Genomic DNA, 21818 nt, shown 5'->3' on the forward strand with positions numbered 1-21818 from the left:
AAATCGCAGCGCTGTAAAAGAGAGCGGAATGGGGCGCAATAATCATTTCATCTCGATTATTGTATTTTCATAATCGTTGGAGGCCAAAATCGAAATCGAATAATTTTTTTCGATTAACTGCACAGCCCTAAACAATACTGACACTGAAGAACATGCTGTAAGGAGATCTGAAGGTCACAGTGTCATCCTCTGTGAGGGTTTCCAACCTCACCACCTTATATAGAGCATTGCTGCTGTGCAATCTGATGCCACTCACTAAAATTTTCAAAAGAAAATGGGCCAGTTATTCTGCCACAGTGATTTTACATCCCTGGAACAAGGAGGCATCTAATCCAGAACAGCGGCATGTTTCCCATGATCTCGGCGTGGGATTGCAGGGTTCATGTAAACCAGTGCTCACATAATCTTATTATAATGAGTTTTACACTGATGCATAATCTGTAGAGCCTTTTCTAAAATAACTCGCAGCACTGAGAAAGAGGTCACGCTTTAATGTACGCAATGAGAGCAAAACAATAGTTGTCTAACTATTAGTTAGAAGATGATGTGCAAAGCCTGCTCATCATGAAAACAGAGCTCATTAGGAAGCCACGCTTGACGCACACCCAAACATCTATTCAAAGTGACAGACTCCCAGGCATGTTTAGAGCACAGACTAATTTTACCCACTTCCCATCTGACCTGACCCTTCACTGTGAGACATTTCTGTAATTGTTTGATGAACCCTCAGGAGTGGAAGAGTTCCGGAGAACATCTGCGCTGTGTATCGATGCACGTTACGAAAGAAAAATAACCAGCATGCAAGGTAAAAATATATGTATGTATGTCTCTGTGTGTGTGTTTTGTCAGATTTTTGACAAACAAAAACAGCTAACAAACAAATTACCAGTTAACATTGAGTTAGCTTTACCAAGTTAATCTGCATTGTCCTTTCGAATGACTTTGTCAGCATATTAATTAACGTACCGAATTAAAATTATTTTTAATGAGCAATGCTTATCTTATAATAACATATAATGGAATTTAAGTTTTACTGCATTTTTTTTTTTTGTATTTGTGTTTTAAAAGCAACCGCAATGAAGAATCAAGACGTACATGAGCATGCCAACCCCTCGGAGACTGATAATTCAGGTAAGAGAACAAGTTATGGTTTTGAGAGGTTTGTTTATTCTGTGTGGGGTTTGCCTTTTAGAAGTGTGTTATTTCTACTTCTTGTTTTTGAACGGTTTCAGCATTGGAAGACTATTATTTTTAAATGTTTTAAATAAAGAATTTAATTTTTGTAATTATTGTGTCTGTTTTAACTGAATGCCAGTAGTACATACATTATAGGATACAAATAAAATTCTTTATTTAAAAAAATATATAAAATCAAATTAAATCTATATTAAAATAAATGAACTACAGTAATATACTGATGAATTAGATTTATTATAGTAATCCACTTTAAAACGGTACAATTTGCTACTGTAAATTAAATACAGTTTGCTACTGTTAATCTTAATTACAATAACAGTAACAAAAGTTATTGTAAAAATGTCTAACAGTGTACATTCCACAAACATGTATGTGTAAGACTCTACTTAGTCATTAATCAAAGACCAAAACTACAGAAACCAAGTTTTCATGTATATTCTGTTTGGTTGCAACTAAATCCATCAAGCACATCAAACTAAACCAATTGTATTGTTTCATGGGCAGTTATAATTGTGTACAATTGAGTCACTCAGGATACCATGTGACACTCACTTGTTTTTAATGGCAATGTGTTACTGAAACATTCTGCCAGGATTTCCAGAGTTTTCCGTATATTCCAACGTGCCAACACATTTGCTAATGCCAAAAGAAAAGCTCTAGTTCAAAATGAAACGAAAGAAATAAATTTAAAAAGTACAAACAAAAACAAGGCTGTGCCGAGAAAGATAATTTGTTTGCCAAAACATTTGTTGTTTATGGTCCTCTGTGTTTGGTAAACTGATACGTGCAATCTGGTTATTTAATTAGCTGACGGTAAAAGCAAGCAAAGAAACCCCAAACAAGCCATCAAACAACATATAATAAGCCCAAACATCAATGCGTTATAAAAGAAAACTGCAATTTTATGAATAATGACACCTGTTATTAATTACCAAGAACTAAAACTTTATTTTTTATATATTTAATATAATTGTTAAAGCAGAAAAGAACAAAAGATACAACTTTTCCCTAAAGAATAGAACAACAGACAGATAGAAAGACAGCTAGAATGAGACAGACAGACAGAACGACAGAATGTTAGAACGATACACAGAGCGACAGAACTATAGAACAACATAGTTGTATAAATTATAGACGGTTACAACGGCAACAACATAAACAAACGTTATTGCGCATGCGCGCTTTTGTGGACCTAACTTAACTTCCGGTAGACTTCGAAATAGAATCAATAACAACAGCCAAGTCCCTCTAGAGTAGATATTTTTTGATAACAAACAAAATGTTTGCCGCTTGGATCAGGCGGACTTAATGAAAATGCAAATTCATTCTTTGCCAGCAGGAGACGTTTTAAAGCATAGACATAAAGCGCGAGAAATAGAGGTTTCCCCAGTAACAGCTGTAAACAAAGCAGAGCTGGTACGCTCACACGCTGCTTTATCAGGCATATAACATGCAAGTCTTCCTTCAGAAATACAGCGATATAAAAACACCTGTGCCTCGTTTTGATATTTAAACATATAAATGTAAAGAATTATTATTATTAAACGTGCAGTACGTAACGTTACTCATGTTTAGTCAACGAAGCCTTTTTGAAAATCGATCAGTTTTAAAATTGTGGCGAGTCTCCAAAAATAAATAAATGTATTGGAAACACATCCCGCAGCACAACCACCTGAGCCCAACTTCAGTCTACTCATCACCTTGACTTTAACTGCGTTTGTAGAAGGCACTGCAGCCAGACCGATATACACAACACAGACCGGAAGTTAACTTAGGTCCAGGCGCGTGCCCCCGATGAAACCGTCTATATAATTATAGATAGAGCAAAAGAATGACAGAATGAAATAAAACAATTGAACAACAGACAGATAGATGGATAGTCCTATCGATCTAATGTAAAACCTTTAAAAATTGATTCATAATAAAAGAATGGTAAGCTTTAGCAGATGCAGTCATCTAGTAGATTCAGGTTTTAGTTTATTTGCAAAAGTGAATTTTGCTTCACTTGATTCAGTAATTATAGTCACACACCAGCATCAGCTATGAATGCTTGCATCTCACGCAGCTCAGGACGAGCTTTACAACAGGTCAAATGTCCAGCTATGAAAAAGCACCATTACACAACAGCTTTCAAACAGCACAGAACGAGCAGGTGCACTGTAAGCTTTTCCTTTAGGTGTCAGGTGCACACCTACAGCCCTGCAGAGGTTACCTGATGCAGAAACCTAACAGCCATCCTGCGCAGCAATTCTCAAGTGGATCCGAGATCCTCAGCTATCCACATTCCTTTGCTTTGCCGAGTAAACGCATTCAAATAAAACAAACAAATGAGGAAAGATAAGAAGGTAGCAGATTACACCTGTATACTTCCCATAATGCTTTGCATAGGGGGAAAAAAATGGATCTGCCCTCAGGGACATATGAGGGCACTTGGCTCTGCCCACACTGCAGGTTTCAGCCAATGAGGTCGAGGCTTTCTGATGATGAGCTGAAAGGTAATATGATGAACACAGGAGAGTCTCTTACTCACAGCAGATGACACAAATCTGCCGCTCAGGAAACCAACACTCCCTCTCTTTGTTTTCCATGAGGGATACCAAGACGTTTCCGAATGACTGAGTAGAGCTCCACTGGGAATTTGAGAGCGGTCACTAAATAAAAGAAACCTCAAAACCAAAGCATGTCGAATGCCAACAGGCTGCAGGCCAGCGAGGGGATGGTGGGGAAGGGAACGTTTGTGTCCTTTTAAGGACAGTGGATTCTTATTGACATTTCAAACCTTGTGGTCTTATTCTTGTTTTCTCTCAGCTAACGTGCTGACGGATCACGACGCTTTCTGAGAAAGGGAGGTATTTGAGCTTATGGTGTAGGAATATATGAGCACCAAAGCCATTTCATGTTCCAGATAATGTGAGTTTAGGGACAACAGGGATGTCATAGAAGCAGCACTTCAATACAACAATTAAAATATGTATTTACACAGTTTCAAATTAATACAAGATAAAGTAATAATTAAATTTAAATCAACTAAAAAAAAAAAAAAATTATATATATATATATATATATATATATATATATATATATATATATATATATATATATATATATATATATAGTAATACATTAAATATTAATAAATAAAAAAATAAAAAAATAATAATAAAAGTAAAATAATTAAATATTAATAAATAAAAAATAATAATAAAAGTAAAATAACAAACTGTATTTGAATTAAGAGATTTTAAGAAAAATTAATTAATCAGATAAAAAGCCTCTTTTTTTTTTTCTTTTTTTTATTGACAAAACACAATTTTCCCCATCCTGTTGAATATGTTGAATATATCTCTATGCTGTAAATTATGTGTAAAAAAGTAATAAAGCACAGTTTAAACGGACATTTTAAACAGACTAATGGAGAAAGGCCAGTTTAATTCCCAATATTAAAAATGTAAAAACACAAACTCAGTATTATCAGATATAGAGGAATGTTCTGCATAAACGCACACATTCACTCTGAACACAGTATCTGTTACGGTCATTTCTTTATTCTGTAAATGTAAAAAAATGTCTTACAATTATATTCAAATCACACTCGGTTATCCCTTTACAGTTCTCATAAAATGCTTGAATTGCATGTTGACTTTTAAACTTAAATTTAACGTCTAATAACAGATATATCAGCTAAATTAATATCATTGCAGAATATACATTTTCTCCCTCTTTACTGAGTTCTGTCTGTTTAATGCACAAGGATGCACCGTCACTCATTCAGTGAAGTCTGAAGTTTAATGCAGACTGTCAGGACAAGCCTTCATGCAAAATAGAAACATTCACGTGAATACCTAACATTTACAGAAGGATATTCTTGTAAAATGCAGTTTATGCACGGAGGAAACATGTCTCTCAAGCTCTCTGCATTAAATCCATGAAAATAATGTAGCGCTCTTGGTTTGAGGCATTAATTGACAAAATACACTCAATGTTTAAAATAACACCATATACACACATAGTATAAGGGTACCAGGAAGACTAGTTTTCTTCCCACAAGTGGACATTTTGGGGCCGTTTACACCTGGCCACTTCATGCGTTTTCTCAGATCGGATAGCTATCCGATCGTGAAAAGACCAGGTGTAAATGCCCTCCGAAATGCATTTGAGACTGATTTGAATCCGATCGCTCAAACCACTTCAGGAGGTGGTCTGGGCCGCATTCCAGACAAAACTAGACAAGTGTAAATGCATCTGGTTGTTAAAACCACATATGTAAATTGTACTCCTCCCCAAAATGCTAAAAACAATAAACGTGTGAGGGCGTGTTATAGGCTATATGTAATGTTATAGCCAGATATGACGACGCTACTGGAACACGCACCACCAGATGAGAAGCTGAGCATATATTCATTAAACCAACGTGCAAACTATCGCAAATCAAAGTGAAAGTAAGTCGCGAACGCTTAACACACAATCATCATCATTAATAGTAGAGAAACGAAATGATCTTACCAGTGCTGTTGCCGCTCTCTCTTATTGCGGTCTTTGATTTTGAAATTTTAGCTGATGATCAATAAAATGCAGCTCATATCTGTTGCTTTCGGTGACGTACACTCCATTAAATCTGCATATAGCGCGGGAATTGAAGATCGGATTTAAATCCGTTTTTGCAAAAACACATTCATGTGACCAGGTGTAAATGGAACCGTTTTGATAAATCAGATAGCTATCCGATCTGAGAAAACGCATGAAGTGGCCAGGTGTAAACAGCCCCTTAGATCTTGGATCACCTTTATGTCACATACAGTAAGCAGGCTTAACAGTTTTCCAGTCCTCAATCTCCCCCTCTTCCTCTGAGGGTCTCTCCAGCATGAGAGCTTCATTGTTTTGGAGAGCATTTACGGAGGAACAATGATCTGCTTTCACTGCCTGTGTCTCGGTGCACTAGTGTAAACAACTCTTTATTCATCCACCATCCCACGTTCTCCACCGGCCCGCTCCTGTCCTCCCCTCTTTTGCTGTCTGTCTGAGGTCACATCTCTGACACACACTAATTGCTCTATAAATGGATTTGTGCAAATATTTGTAATCCCCAAAGCATTAGTGTTTGTTTTTGTTTTTATAGATAAATGCAAAAGATCTAATTGGGTTAATTGAGGATCAAAATACATTAATGTACTAAGTTCAGATTCAATATTTAATTGTTTTTGCTAAATACATTTAAATATTTAGATATAATATGATTTATTTTAATGGTTTTAAAATTTTCTTTAAACTGAATAACTGGAGATGTCTGGCATAGATCAAAGGAGAGACGTTTGTCATTTTTGCCATCAAGGTTATTTTACAGTAGTTAACTATATAAAAACAAACATTTATAACCAAAACAAAACAATAAAATACCAATTAAAAAACACTTTCGTTTTAACGTTAACTAAAATAACAATAAAGAAAAAGAAATAAAATTAATAAAAACTATACAGACACTGAAAAAAAAGTTACTATTACTAAAACTAACTAAAATTAAAATGAAAAATTGAAAATGTACAAATAAAAATGTATTCAGCATTTTTAAAAACTATAAAATTACCTTTAACATTATTTATACTGTTCACCAGCAGATTGAGTTATGACATTTTGATTAAACATTCCGTGATCAATTTTTATATATATTTTTTTTTCCTGAAACATAAAATGGATGAATCATTCACAATAAGATCTATATACATGCATTCAGAACTTGAACTTCTGAATAGCACTAGTACTTTACTAACGAATGAAAATAATTATCATAAAATGCAACTGAAAGACTAAAAAGAATAGCCTATATAAATGTTTGTCCTCTATCATTGTTTTTTCAAAAACAGTTACATGCTGGCGGCCCTGTTAAGTAATCTCACCAAGCAATCGCTAATGAATCATATTCTCAGGGGAAATCAAAATAGGCCTTCTAGACAACACATTTGCCCTCCAGCTAAAAAAAAAAGCATAGTTTTATGACTAAGTAATTGCAATAATATCTGCTTCAAATTGACACTAAGGTACATTCAATTAAACCATAAATTAAAGTAACACCCCAAACCGATGAAACCCTTAATGGGAGGGAAAACTTTCCATCACAAGGTTATGGAACTTAAATTAAAATAAGCATGACCTGGGATTACAAAACAGTTATTGCATCCACAACACATGACTCATGTCAAATTTGATAGAGGAGAACAGAGATGCACTTCCTGTCTCTGTCATCAGCGTAGTGATTAGCCCAACGTCTGGAGAGCCGTAGGGATGTAATGAGTTTTCTCTGTGCACAGGGTCAGCAATCTTTAGGGTGTGGTACAGTTCAAGCAATGCACCAGAGGAAGCAAACTGTAAACTGTCCTCATCCTGTATGTTCCTAGATAAGCCCAATCTTATTCCTTGCGGCCAGGGAGGAAATAACTTCTGGAAAGTATGTCTTACAAGTCAATCTGAAAGAAAACAAGTGGACCTTTTTCTTTTAAACTAAATTTTGATGAGAAGAAAGGAAACAACAGTACATGAGAACTGATCTTGACATTACTCTGTGTGTCCTACTGAGATCAAACAATCACACAGCTTGCATGAACTGAACTACTGATAAATGTGGATGTATACAGGATGTACACCCTGAGAGAGAAGGGCAAAAGGCCTAAAATATTCAACACAGAGGCTCAAACTGTTCCATGTCATTTAGAAGCATTTCCTGCCAAAAACTACAAAGAAAAACAGTACTATTTCAGGCTAAAATTTTGAAAAAGCGCCTAAGCTTCAAAACAAGAACGAGATCTATGACTATATTAGCATCCACACCGATGCACGATTACGTTCTGTTTATTATAAATAGGGCTGCAACTAACGATTATTTTGATAATCGATTAATCTGTCGATTATTTTTACGATTAATCGATTAATCGGTTTATGTACTTATATTTTAGTTTTTTCCATTTTTCCCCCAAGTAAATTATTAATAAATGGCCTTTATCATTCAGCATAGATTTAAGAGATTTTAACCATTTTGCACTGTCATATCCTCATCAAAAATATACCTGGAGTTGTTTTATTGTGTTAGTAATCCTTTGTCGAACTCTTCTGCAATCAGAACACTGACCCATACTCTAGCAAATTTCACAAGGAGATTTCAAATAATGTTTTCACCATGGCAGTCCTTAGACCTCCTAAAGTAGTTTAACATCCCGAACAAAGCTTATTAAGGAATCTTTCCGAACATATTTTCACGAAGAATAAGGATAAAACAGAATAAAATTGCAGTACATTGTATTTTATTATTTACTGGGAAAAAGCTTTATAGCTTTTGCTGTGAAATTGTAAACAATCCTTCAAAAAAAGTGCCAATGGCATGAAACCTGAATGGAACTCACAATTTAAAGTAAAATCCATCAGAAGGTTGTCCAGAAAAAAAAAATAGGACACACACAAAAAACCTGCTGTGTGAAAAAGAGCAGTGAATAATATTTAGAAAAAAAGTGTATTTCAAATATCTACATTTACCTCTCTCATTCAGTCATAATTAGGCTGCACGACTGAATTTTGAACTGTTGAATGACAAACTGATCACAGAACATGTTTGTAAAGCTTTAAATGTTAACTGTTAAAAAGCAATGTTATCAGCTTTTATGACTAAACATTTGCAAACAACATTGTACTGGAGAATCTGCACAAATGAAAGTCTTAGGGGCCGTTCACAAATCGCGCCTAAAAACGCGTGGAAAACGCTAGGCGCACCGCTTTCTCCTTCTTTCCAAAGCGCTCGCGCAGAAGCGCCCCTGAGGCGTCTGCCTTTGCTAAGCAACCATGACGTGCTCTCTCCTTGAAGACGCGGAAATTTCAGCAAAGGATAAATGGATTTGCAGCTCAAAAAATCGCTTGCAGTAGCTCTGCTACTAAATTTATTTCAAAATGGAAATCCATATACAACTATGATCAGCTGTTCCTTTCATCTTGACTGAGCTTTTAACGTTGTTACGGGAAAGGATGAAGCTGATTGGTTAGTTCTTGTCACATGACCCGCGGTGCGGTTGCTGCATTCTGAAAAGTTGAGATGTTTTTAACTCGATGCGGTGCGGTGTTGGAAATAACGAACTTGAGCGCGCAAAAGACGCGATATGTGAACGTCCCCTTAAACAGTGCAGTAGTGCAGGTTACTCTTCTTTTTTTAAAGGCTCAATGTAAAGTACTCCCACATCACGCTGAATGCTGCAGACATAGACATCATATGATGTCTATGGCTGCAGAGACGCTGTTCGGGAAGCACGTGACATAAAACAAGGCCAGCTATTGGCTATTCGCTACTTCTCCTGTTGTACTGGCTGAGTAAAACCTCCGGTGGCTCATTACTGCCACACTTTGGTCACCGCAGATTTGAAATATGCACGAAATGAGCCGCTTACGGCAAATAAAAGTTATTTAGCAACGAATCGATGACTAAATTAGTTGACAACTATTTTAATAATCGATTTTAATCGATTAAATCGATTCGTTGTTTCAGCTCTAATTATAAACGTGCGCTGCAGTTTTGCCATCCTTCAGGATGGATTCCGGTTAATGCTTCTTTTTATTTGTCAATGTTTTGATCATTCATCAGCTGGCAAATAAAAAATCATTTTAAAGTGGTTCCAACAATATCATTCCTCTATGGTTATAGTTCTGGTGTGAACTCTTCTTGCAATTCCTTTATATTTAGAATGGCTGGACATTCTGAACAAGGCCATAACCACCATAAACATTGAGGGGGGACAAATCATCCCCAATAATCAAAAATGGCCAGATTGTCTACCTCAATATTTGATATTTTTAATGCAGTTCTGTTTGTTAGCAGGATGAACAAGTTTTAAAGTTACAATTTTAGGCTGGCCATTGGTCTAACAGCGATCGTCAATGTCAAAATGTTTGAGATGGCCAATCAAATCAAAGAAGGCAGGTTCAAACACAAATCCTAGCGAAATGCTTTTTTTTATTCAGTGTGAGATATTATATTTTTTATATTTAAGTAGCTAAACATTTAATATTTGAATACTGTTTTATAATATGTTAAAAAACCAACAGTAATATTCAGTGACAAACTACTTTAACTTATTTAAATACTTCTTAAAATTAAAAAATATAGGATGAATCATTTGCGTAATTCATAACTAAATTTGATGAGACGAGAAATATTTAGCCATTTTGTGTGTCCATATTTTAAAATAAAAATATTATTTGAAATAACAAAAGTTATTTTATTACAGAGTTATAGTTTATCTTCAAGCAGAAGCAAATTACAGCTCTTCCCCTCCAAGAAACATTGGACACAATCACTGTTTGCCACACACCCCATTTAGATTTATAGTGAGATGGCAGTTTTGGCATCAAAACTGATTATTAACACATATTTAATTAATTTAATCTTTTGAAGTGAATGTGAGAGACAGGTGGAACCATTATTGAGTCTGAACCACTACGGCAGTGCAGCCTGTGCAGGAGGAAGTGCCGAGTGCCTGACACAAAGCGTTTGCAATAAACCAGCTGTGATATGACATGCACTGGTGTATGTGCAGACGTAAACAACATCAGGATGTCTTTCAAAATAATGCGCAAACACAACAAGACTACAGTACTTTGTGTGTTGTTTTTGTCCTCGTTCAGGACGTGCTTGTCTATTATCAGAGGAAATTATGTCTGAATATGAATACCTGCAAACAGAGAATCCTAATTAAAAGGTATGATTGAAGCAGAAAAACCAAAGCCAAGCGGCCTCGTGGGAGATTAGAGGCAACTATGCAGAATTAAAAGCCTTCTAGTGGATTAAGCCGGATTCAAGTATGTTGCTCCACATGTTTGGTCACGGGGAGCAAGCTGCCCCAGACGTGTCCGGTTAGAAACTACAGTAAAATGCTAAAAACAATACAAAAGAATTTCAACAGTAATCAGGACTCGATAGCATGAGCTTTTCACATATTTCATGTATTTAGGAACATGGGTGTGAAAAAAGGTCCTCAGGAATTGCAACACAGCCTAATTTATAGCAAAATTTGGTATAAGTTTGATTGCATCATAATAATTGCTGTTAATAGTGTCCGTTGTCTGTTTGATTACGTTTTTAATTGATTTTTCTGTACATTTCTGCCATATGTACATAAACTTAGTCACCACTGATAAGCTACTACTAAATATTATAGGCATTAATTTTCTGTAAAGTTGCTTTGCAATGATTTGTATCATAAAAAAGCGCTATAAAAATAAAATAAAATTGAATAATGTGATTGTTAAACTTTAAAAGTACGATTTAATCAAATAAATATGAGTGTTGCATGTTTTAAGGTAACAGCATGGCAATCAGTCAGTGAATACAGATAAATTATGACAGCGTTTAGTGTTTATATTGTACTATATTGTAGATGGTTATAAGAGAGCATAATTTATCTTCTTGAATGAGCTGCCGGCAATAGTAAAGCATAGACATTTTAAAATAAGAGTCTTGGTATATTTCAGGGCTGTTTATAATTTAAACACCCTCAGTATGCATGACGTTTTTTTTATTATAATTGGAATTTTGGTTACACAATAAACTCTATCTAGCATCAGTAAACTATCTGGCAGTGGAGCCACTGAGCATGGCCCATCCCCTAACATGTTGTTTTCAGCTTGAAGCGGCACTGTGCAGATTGATCGGTGTATGACATCAAAGTACTGTGGGATGTCAAAAGTACTACTGTCTGCTCTCTTATAGCTCTCGCGGTACTTTGATGTCGTACACCGATCTCTCTGCGCAGCACAGCTTGAATTTGAACACAATAAATAACTAGAGACCATCAGAATCAATGGTTCACACACTCAATTGCGAGTTACTGTCATTACCGTTAGTTACTACAGCCTACAGTTTTCTAGCTAGCAAATGCATTTTACCAAAAGAGTATGGCAAATTTAAATAAGCTGCTAGAGGGAGCATTTATTCAGGTTGTAACTGTATTTTCAGTTGAGAGACAGAAGCTTTCCCACAAATGAGCTTGGTCAGGAATGACAGTGTTCATGGTGACCAATAGCTTTTTAGTTAAAACAAACAAACAAGTTAAAAAGTAGTTTGTATAAACTACAAAAAGTAGTTTGTATAAGTCTATATTGCACTATATTCAGATTTAGAAGTAATTTGACAAACCTGCAGAAATGATTTCCCTACACAGCATCTCTCAAATCTCATTTGACAAGTCACGTTCTGCTACAGCAAATGAAATAATCAGTGACGATCAGTGTTGGGGAAAGTTACTTTTAAAAGTAATGCCTTACAATATTGCGTTACTCCCTTAAAAGGAACTAAATACGTTACTTAGTTACTTTTTATGGAAAGTAATGTGTTATAGGGCTGGGCGATATACAAAAAAAAAATGATATCTCGATATTGTCAACGTTTTTTCGGTATTCGATATATATCTCGATATGTTTGCATTTGCATTTAAATAATAAAAAATAAAACATGATTTTCTTTTGCCCATTAAAATAAAAACAAAACAAAAACATTTAGATTAAACAGCTAATTTAAGCAGTTAAAAAATCTAGACCAAGAGATCACTGCTTTTTATTAAATGAATACATGTAAGCCTATATGTAACTGAAGCAGTGCAAATTAAGTAACAGTTACAGAAAGTGCATTCTGTCAACTTTTTAGTGCATGCAATTCACAATTTAAACTATGCAACTGGGATAAGTACTTTATTTTAATTTTTTAACAAGTTTTTAAGCTAAGAACAAGTCTGTCAACTGTCTGTGGTTTTAAGAGAAGCTCTGTGGCATGAAACTATGTTCCTACTGACACTAAAAACCCTCTTAGATGGGGAGCTAGTTGCTGAAGCACATAGCTATTTCTTATATATAAATATATATAAATGAATACCAAAGACTTTTGCATTTTCTCTGTCTATATTATGGAAACTGGTAAACATAGTGAAATTCCCCAATAGTAATTCCAAATGGCCATAGCCTATGTTTCTCTATTCAAACATCAGCGGTCGAGTAAGTGCATTTATTTTGCGATCACAAATGCAAACAATACAGTTGAGATCTCACGACAGAACACAGACCGGCTGAACGACGCTTTCATTAGATCGCTCAATTCCAGCTTGTTAGTGTTTTCAGATTATCGTCAGCGGCTCTTCCGCAATGAGGAGTGAGCACTTTCGCATGGTTGCCAGATTGCTTAAAATAAGCAAACACCGGGCAGAAAATGTATCCTTGTAACAGTGGAGCTCTGATTCGGAGATTTAAACTCTTGTTATCTGGCAACCGCTATCATTACAGCTCTCGTAGTAGAGGGGCGTAGAGCAGTCAGCAGTTACAGGTTCCTTTTTTGGACATTCGGCGCGTTCTTTTGGGAAAGTATGCTTGAATTTGAAATATTCGATATTCCCGATATATTCAAATTGTACATCGTCGTCAAAATTATTCCGATATTATCGCTAATATTCGATATATCGCCCAGCCCTAATGTGTTACATTACTTTTGCGTTACTTTCACGTTACTTTTTAAATATGAGCAGGGCTTGATTGTTTTTAATATAAGAAGTTCTATTTACAGCAAATGTAAAAGCCCTTTCACACCAAAAACTGTAATGAATAAACCTCAGGCTGAAGGAAAAGTAAATTCACGTCTGTACAGTAGAACACAGGAGAAGAAGGTTCAACACTCTTTAGCAATAAAAAAACAATGAAGCACAATTGTTAGTTTATCTAAAGTCATTTTTTAATTATTAGTATGGTTGAACTGGATCATTAAAGGTCAGCAGCAAAGACACTGTTAATAAAATGGGAATAGATACATTTGTGTTATTTAATATATTTAGGTATAGCAGGTTTGCGTCATATTCTGAGTTTGCATTTCACTGTTTTGATTAATTTTGATGAATACTAAATCTGTTTTGTTTTTTGTTTTTTTGTGAGTGGGATGAATTAATGCACATTCACATTTATTCTAGAACAACAGTAACATCATGTTTACAAAGCGCACACAACGCCTCCATACTTCCGATTTCTCCCAATATGGGAACAGGAGGCTTGTCAGTCAAAAAATGGGAATACAAAGTAACTGGCGTTACTTTTTTGAAAAAGTAACTCAGATATTTTCTTGTAAGTTAAAAAGTAATGCGTTACTTTACTAGTTACTTGAAAAAAGTAATATGATTACGTAACTCGCGTTACTTGTAATGCATTACCCCCAACACTGGTGACGATACAATAATACATTGCCATGTCTATTTATAATCTGAAGATGGATGCAAATCAGGTAGATGTGTTTGTCACAGAATGATTCACCTCAGTTCAAATGTGCAGAATGATCAAAGATATCAAACTAATTAGCAAGATTTGAAATTTAGTATACAAGTCTCAAAGACTACTTTTTTTGTCCTTGAAAGCTTGAAAGGTCATTATAAATGAAGCTTTGTGAAGACTGATTAAAAATTGACCTTTTGTATTACAGTGAGAAAAAATTACAGCATATACACACATTTGGGAATAACAAGGGTTTTTAGAAAAACTTGCATGCGTAAGAACATTAATATTGCATCTGAATGCATCTAAATGTTATGCATAATTGCTTTTGTGCACATTCTACAGACAAACGAGGCCTAAAACTTTCATTACGTGAACTTGAATATTGCTCACAGAAACAGTAGAAGACTTTAAATCAGGTTTGTGAGAGTGAGTATAAGAAGATTGGCTCTTGAGAAGCTATAAGTCTGGGTGTGATTATAACAACTCTTCTCATCCTAACATCAGAATCGGGCCACTTCACTCCTAAATAATGAGGTCTGATAATCTGGTCTCCCGCTGGGCCAAACCAGACAGAAAATACCAAGCCAAATGAGGGGGCCACTGGGGCGAATACAACACCTCCACACTGAGGCGACAACATCAGCTGCCCACTCGGATGAAGAAAGCAATAAGAAGCAAGATAGTTTAAGTTGTAAAATGTAGTGCGCTGCCTACACAGACTGCATTTTTGCCCCAAAATGCATTCTACGTAGGCAGCACACTATATAGGTAATGAGAGACAGCCATAATTTTACTCAAAGCGATTCAAGGTGACCCGGTCCCAGCACACACTCACAGAGAGCTCCGGGAATAGTTTCTGCATCACTAACAGTTTAAAGACATTATTTTCTGATGCAATAGTAGTTGAGCTCATATGAAATCATATATACTAGAGCTGATGCAAAAACTGAGTTATTGGAAAGTTCACAGTCAGTCAGAAGTTTGGACAGACTTGACTGAATGATTTCATCTTTATCCTTATATTTTAAAAAAATTAAGAAATTTTACTTAATGTAAATCTCGTGTTTTTTTGGCTACAGAGCAGAGGCCTTATGCTTGTGATAATTTTGCTGCCAATATAAAACAGGATTTTATTATACCTTTTGGGTTAATTTCATTTAAAGCAATAAGTGGTCACTGTATCTATAGATATTTATTTTTTATAACCATATTGATTTTTCTGTAGACCATTATGTGCTCAGTAACAACAGCTTTTTTATCCAGATCATGCCTTTTTCATGGTGAAAAATGCAAATAAATATGTAAATATATACTGAATATTGGAGAAAGTGAAGGAAAAGCAATCAACAAGTGTCTGGCATACTTTCAAACTCTAATACGGTTTAAAAAGCATCCTAAAGAAATTACTTGTAAGATAATTTCCATTTGTTTATCATTTTGTAGAAGGTATATACTTCCTTTACTTTGTTTTGTGTTATTTCATTACTTAAACTTTATGGTTATACAAAATGTGGATAATAATAAAAAATACTGTAGGTGTGTCCAAAATTTTGACTCATGTTGTCCAAAACCAAATACTAAAAATGCATAGTGCTTTACAACTTGCTTAATAATGTATAGTTTAGAGGTATAAAACGCTCAATACCAAATTGTGCTGTTTGAAACGGAATAAAAATGAGCTAAACCTGTAATTAAGAAAAGAACGTTAACACAACACCTGTGCCTGTAATGTTTTTTTGGCATATAACAACAATCTCTCTCAAGTCCTCACAGGAACACAAGAGACCAAACGACAAAGCGTCAAAGTAAAGTTAAATCCTGACTTTCTGGTCAAACATGTCAGCAACTCGCAAATCGAAAGCACTAAAAATGTACAACAATACCCGTTTTGTTTCTATGAAATTGTATTTAGACGTGGGCGTCTCTAAATGTCAAGGACACACATCTAAAGTCCATTAGAAACGGTTCAAAAAGTAAATTATTTGGAATAAAGTTGACAGGAGAGTGCTGCCCTGAGGGAAACTCAACAGGTGAAGCTCACAGCGCAGCATTCCACTGGTTGAAGCCAGTATCCGTGAATAAACCTTATTATCACAAACAAAATTAATATATAAAATGTGGGTTAAAACATTCTTATATTCTTAAAGCTTAAGTGTTTATTCCACAAACAAATAAAATAACTGTTTCGGACAAATTTTAACGTTACATGACATTCCTCAAGGCAGCGATACTTACAACATTGTCGCTTTTATTCGGATAAGCAACTCTTCCTCCACCTCTCACTGGCATCCTGATTTCTTTGTTTAAAAAAAAAACTTCAGCGCTGGAATAATGGCAATAATTCGGATCTGATGTTGTCGTCAGTCTTTTGGATTCCGCATGGCTTTGAGTAAAAGATCCTTGCGAAATCGTTCCTGGTGGAGTGCTCAGCGTCTGAGTACACGAAAGCAGAGCCTGGGAAACATTTTTGCTGCGAGCGATTTTCAACCCGATCCAACCTACTTCACGATTGTACCAATTACGGGAAAGGGATGTCATGTGCTCGCGCCCATCTTATATATAAACCCCGCTTTGTAATTAAAGAATATGTATATAATATTATCAACTCGTTTACAGTTTAATAATAATAATTCAGTTCAGTCTGTTAGCTTCAAATGATCTTTAATGTACGTGTTTCTTAATTAATAATTCTCCCCCGCTCATCGAATGGTTGCGCCCAACGGGCAAACATTGATTTAACTGACTGTTCCCTGAGAGAGAGTTGCATGATAACACACTAAAACAGTGTTTACTGTCAAGAGTAGCGAACAACTTCTGATATCACGAAAGGGAAGCTTTAATCTGTGTTAATACTACAAGAAAGTATGTTATGTTTAATATAAACATGGTTTATTACAGAAAAAGTTTAATGATAAGTGTGTATAATTCGCAGATATGTATTGAAACCAGTCAGATATTGATGATGGTCATTAAAATCTTAATAAAAATTATAAATCGGGAGGTGTATACATCCCTAATGCAAAACAAAATGCCTGGGGAAAATGTTTTTTTTTCCCCTTGAAAGATTATAAATAAAAATCAACGTTCCATTACTAGCTAGGCTATATTTACTGTTAATATTTAAGAAGTCTTGTAAGAAGTGTAGACATACAGTGTACATACATTTTGTAAGTATGTGTTCTCTTAGAATTAAACCCATGACACTGTCGTTGAAACATGCTCAGTCAGCTATTAGAAGTGCATAGGCTTTATAAGTATATACATCTTTTTATGGACTTTAATGGACTATATATATATATATATATATATATATATATATATATATATATATATATATATATATATATAAATGAACAGAAAACAAATAGTATTTCCAAAACTAAATTAAGTACCATTATAAATGTGCCTGCTGTTTTTGGCCTATGTCAACAACAGTCTATCCAAAGTCCCTGCTGAAACACAAAGAACCGAATGACAAAGTGTTAAAACTCCAGTCTTGATTTTTCAGACCAAACTTGTCAACACTCTCAAAGCCAGACTCTAAAGTCGTTTCATGATATATTTTCATGAGGATCTAAATTTATCTGTTTAGATCTAAATTTAAAACATCTAAATTACAAAAGAACAGTTTGGAACATGCAGAAGGTTCTTGTATAACTCATATCTGAAATAAACTGCTATAATTAATTGTCAAAGTGCTTAAAGCAACAGAACACAATTTTATGTGCAGTATATGAGCAACACCCTCTATGAGGTACAACTATGACCTCGATGGTCCCACTCAGAGCAGCGTACTGTCAACAGAACAGAAACACTCAGTGAGCTTGTTTACTCATACATGAACTCTGTCATAGAAGTCTTTTGACATCTCCCAGCATCCTTTCTTATGGATGATGTCACCACAAGGGGTGGAGCCCCAGCGGTGGCTACTGGCTATGTTGGGCAACAACATTACGGATCAGAGCATTAAGTATCTGAGAGTGATGTCATGATGTGTGTATAGTGAAGTATATCATGTTTCACATTAGCATGAATCTTTTATGTCATAATGTGTGGTCAAACATGCTCCTCCTATCTGCTTTATCTGCAGTATTTGTTGTGAATGTGCACAAGTGAGGGAGTGTGTTGTGTTAAGTGATATTCTGGTGACAGACCTTGCTGTAATACAGCGAGTTGCTGAACCAGTCTGATTCAGTGACTGGCCTTCGAGAGGCTTTACTGATCACCAGGGTCGTGCGCCATTCAGAATTGAATTGAGAAAGCCTTTTTGATTCAGATTCAAATGCTGAATTTGAACAAAAAGTATAATTCAAATTTAAATTTAAAGAAGTAGAATTAAAATGGAATGAAAATCAATCATATTAACAGAACTCCATTAAGAACCTTTAACGTCTGAAGAACATTTCTGTTTCATAAAAGGTTCTTTGTGTTGAAAGAAGCCCCTTCAGATTATAAAAAGGTAAGAAAGAGATGGTTCTTTAAAGAACCTTTGACTGAATTTTCTTTGTGGAACCAAAAATGGTTCTTCTATGGCATCACTGTGAAGAACCTTTTGAAGCACCTTTTTTTTAAAGAGTGTAGTCACTGAAAGTTGCTTTAGAGAACCAAAATTTGTTCTTCTATGTCTTCTGTGTTCTTCCATGGTTCTGAAATGACTTTCCTTGACTGCTGATTTCACTTTGTCCACATGGGCTATTTCATAATGTTTACTAGCTCTTTTCTGGTATACTGTTTAACACCAACTTTTAATGATAGAAAAACCAATTTGTAATGGATAACATCAAGTCCCGTCCTACATTTTATTCACATTAATAAATTTCATTATTAATAACCCACCATTATATCATACAACATGTGGTACATGTACTTCCAGAAACGTTAGATGATAATAATAAACATTGATGGTGGTAATTAAATGGTTTTGAGTGATGCCAAGGAATAAACATTTTGCATTCCCTAAAGAATCACTGACAGTACTTAGTTTAAAGGAATATGTCTAATTAAAATGCATTCTACATTTCAGGGAATAGTTCAAATTTAAATACAGTAGGCTACCAACTTGGATACACAACATTTAAGATACAGTACTCTCTCTCTTGCCTTGAATTTATAATTCATAAAACCCTGAGATGTGTGGAATAGAAGCAAATAGGGACCTTTTTTATGTTGCACAGGTGCATCATGTGAACTCAGCTGAACACAAAAGCCAGATTGGATCTGTCACTGAAACGAAAGGTGCTCTAAACGAAAGCTGCTCTATCCCTGGGCAAATCCATGTTGGGTGTGAGGAAAGGTGAGAAAAATAACAAGGGTTCAATAAAATCTGGCATAATTAGCACCTACAGAAAAAGCATGTCAGAAGAGCCGCGTAAAATTACATAAAAGCACTCTGGAGTGAAGATGTGTCAAGTCAAAAAAAAAAAAAAGAAAAGTGATCCAGTGAAAAAGTGGAGTGTGGCCTAGCAGGCATGTTTTGATTTAGCTATCTTGCACGTTCTAATTATAAAAGATTAACATGCTGTTGAATTCACGCAGTGGAGATGAATACAGTGTGGTGGCTTTGCAGTTATCACTAGTTTGCTGAAGCCCGTATTTCAATTTAATCAGAAAATGGGCATGCTTCTCACCACAATCAACATATTGACCATGGGAAAAAATCTTAAAAAGAAATAACAGTCTATCAGAGGAGGCAAAGAAGCAAAATAAACCAAAGAAACAATATGTTCTGTTACTTTAATCAGTTTACTTAGTAATGTGCATAACCTAGATGGGTATAATGCAAACATTTACAGTACATAGCATTTACATTTAATCCTTTAGCAGATGCTTTTATCCAAAGCGACTTACACTTACAGCGACAAACACATCTAGTAGACTGAGTCAGTTTCAACCCTGTAAACTTACAGTGTCATATTTGATACGCAAAAGCCCTCTAAATTATCAACATGATCAAAACTTTGCTGAAAAACATGTTGTACACAATCTACTGCATGCCTTCTGTTGTCTGATTGAAAGTTTTGAATCTTTTCAGCAATTAAAAGGCCATTTAGTAATTGTAAAAATGTCCCCCTTCAGGTCAGGTTCATGTGTCTTTTTGCTGTGTAAGAATAACTTTTATATTTTTAGTAATGTTTTAAGATGAACACACTACACTGTAGCAACTTAGGTTTACTTAATTATCCATATATCATTTTTAGAAAAAGCTGTTAAAATGTGATTTAAATCGGGCCTTTGAGGAATGTGTATTTGATATGTTATTGGGAATTATGGAGTGATGACTGATATTTGTATGCATTTTATCTAAGTAGTTTGCTATATTTTCATAAATATCTCATTGTTTTCCAATACAAGTACTTTTTGGCTATAGAAATATCAGCAACTGCACCAAATTGTATATTTTACTCAGTTTGGACCTCTGAATAAAATCTGTTTTCTTTTTTTTCCCTACTCAAGCTCCATATTCTCATTATATGAGCAAAAATTTGAACACTATAGATCAAATATGATACTAAAAAAAAAAAAAAAAAAAACTCTTAAATTATACAAATTTATTCAATTTTGATTGTACAGATAAGAGCAATACATCAATCGAATCTGTAAAGGGTCAACTTTTATCTGGACTCTCCAAGTTACACACTTGTATTGCTGCTGAAATATGCATTGACGTGAAGTATGAAGGGTAAGCCCACTATCTAGATTACACTGCCTGAAGCTATGCTTGAATGAATAATACAACTCAAAACCATAAGCCCAACTCGACCAGGACAGAAATAACTGAGATGAATGGATGAATAAATAAATAAGTCCACACAAAGTACATTACACCCATTTGAGTCAGTGTCCAGTTCCTGTTTCTGCATGTCAGCTGGAACACAGCAGATATGACATACTGTAGTTTAAATCTCTTTGTTTTAAGCATACTTTAGATTTATGTACAGCATGTGAAGCTGTCTTAACGTGCGGTTTAGGTTACCATCATTATGAATAAAAGTAAAGCTGAATGGTCCGGAGCCTCTACACTGGTTCTGGTAAGAATTGTCAATGTAATACCACTTTTAAACACAGGAGGGATACTAGATCTCATTCATTTGATAAAGAATGATTAACAGGATTGACTAGGCAAGGGAATTACAGAGCGTGATTTACACACACACACACACACACACAAATTATACATATATTATCATATTATACAGTAGGCATATGGAGTTCTCTGCAGTACCTTTTGAACTCTAAACTTAAAAAAATATAAATGCTTGTGCTATTTCCAGATTTTGATAATATTTTTAATATTATTTTCTTTTGTAATTTTACCCATCAGGGTGGAATGTTTCAGAGTGACACAAACTAAC

General features: G+C 35.0%; 1 protein-coding gene across 1 annotated transcript in view; it reads right to left on the reverse strand.

Annotated features, from left to right (window-relative positions):
• Nucleotides 1-16928, reverse strand: part of LOC132114842 (tight junction protein ZO-2-like) — a 63619-nt gene extending 46691 nt beyond the window's left edge. Inside the window, exon 1 of the mRNA XM_059523199.1 lies at nt 16702-16928. Within this exon, the coding sequence (XP_059379182.1) occupies nt 16702-16755 (54 nt within the window). The 5' untranslated portion in view covers nt 16756-16928. The remainder of the gene's footprint in view (nt 1-16701) is intronic.
• Nucleotides 16929-21818: the final 4890 nt, after the last annotated feature.

The sequence above is a fragment of the Carassius carassius genome, chromosome 34 (genome assembly GCF_963082965.1).
Source record: "Carassius carassius chromosome 34, fCarCar2.1, whole genome shotgun sequence".
Taxonomy (NCBI): Eukaryota; Metazoa; Chordata; class Actinopteri; order Cypriniformes; family Cyprinidae; genus Carassius; species Carassius carassius.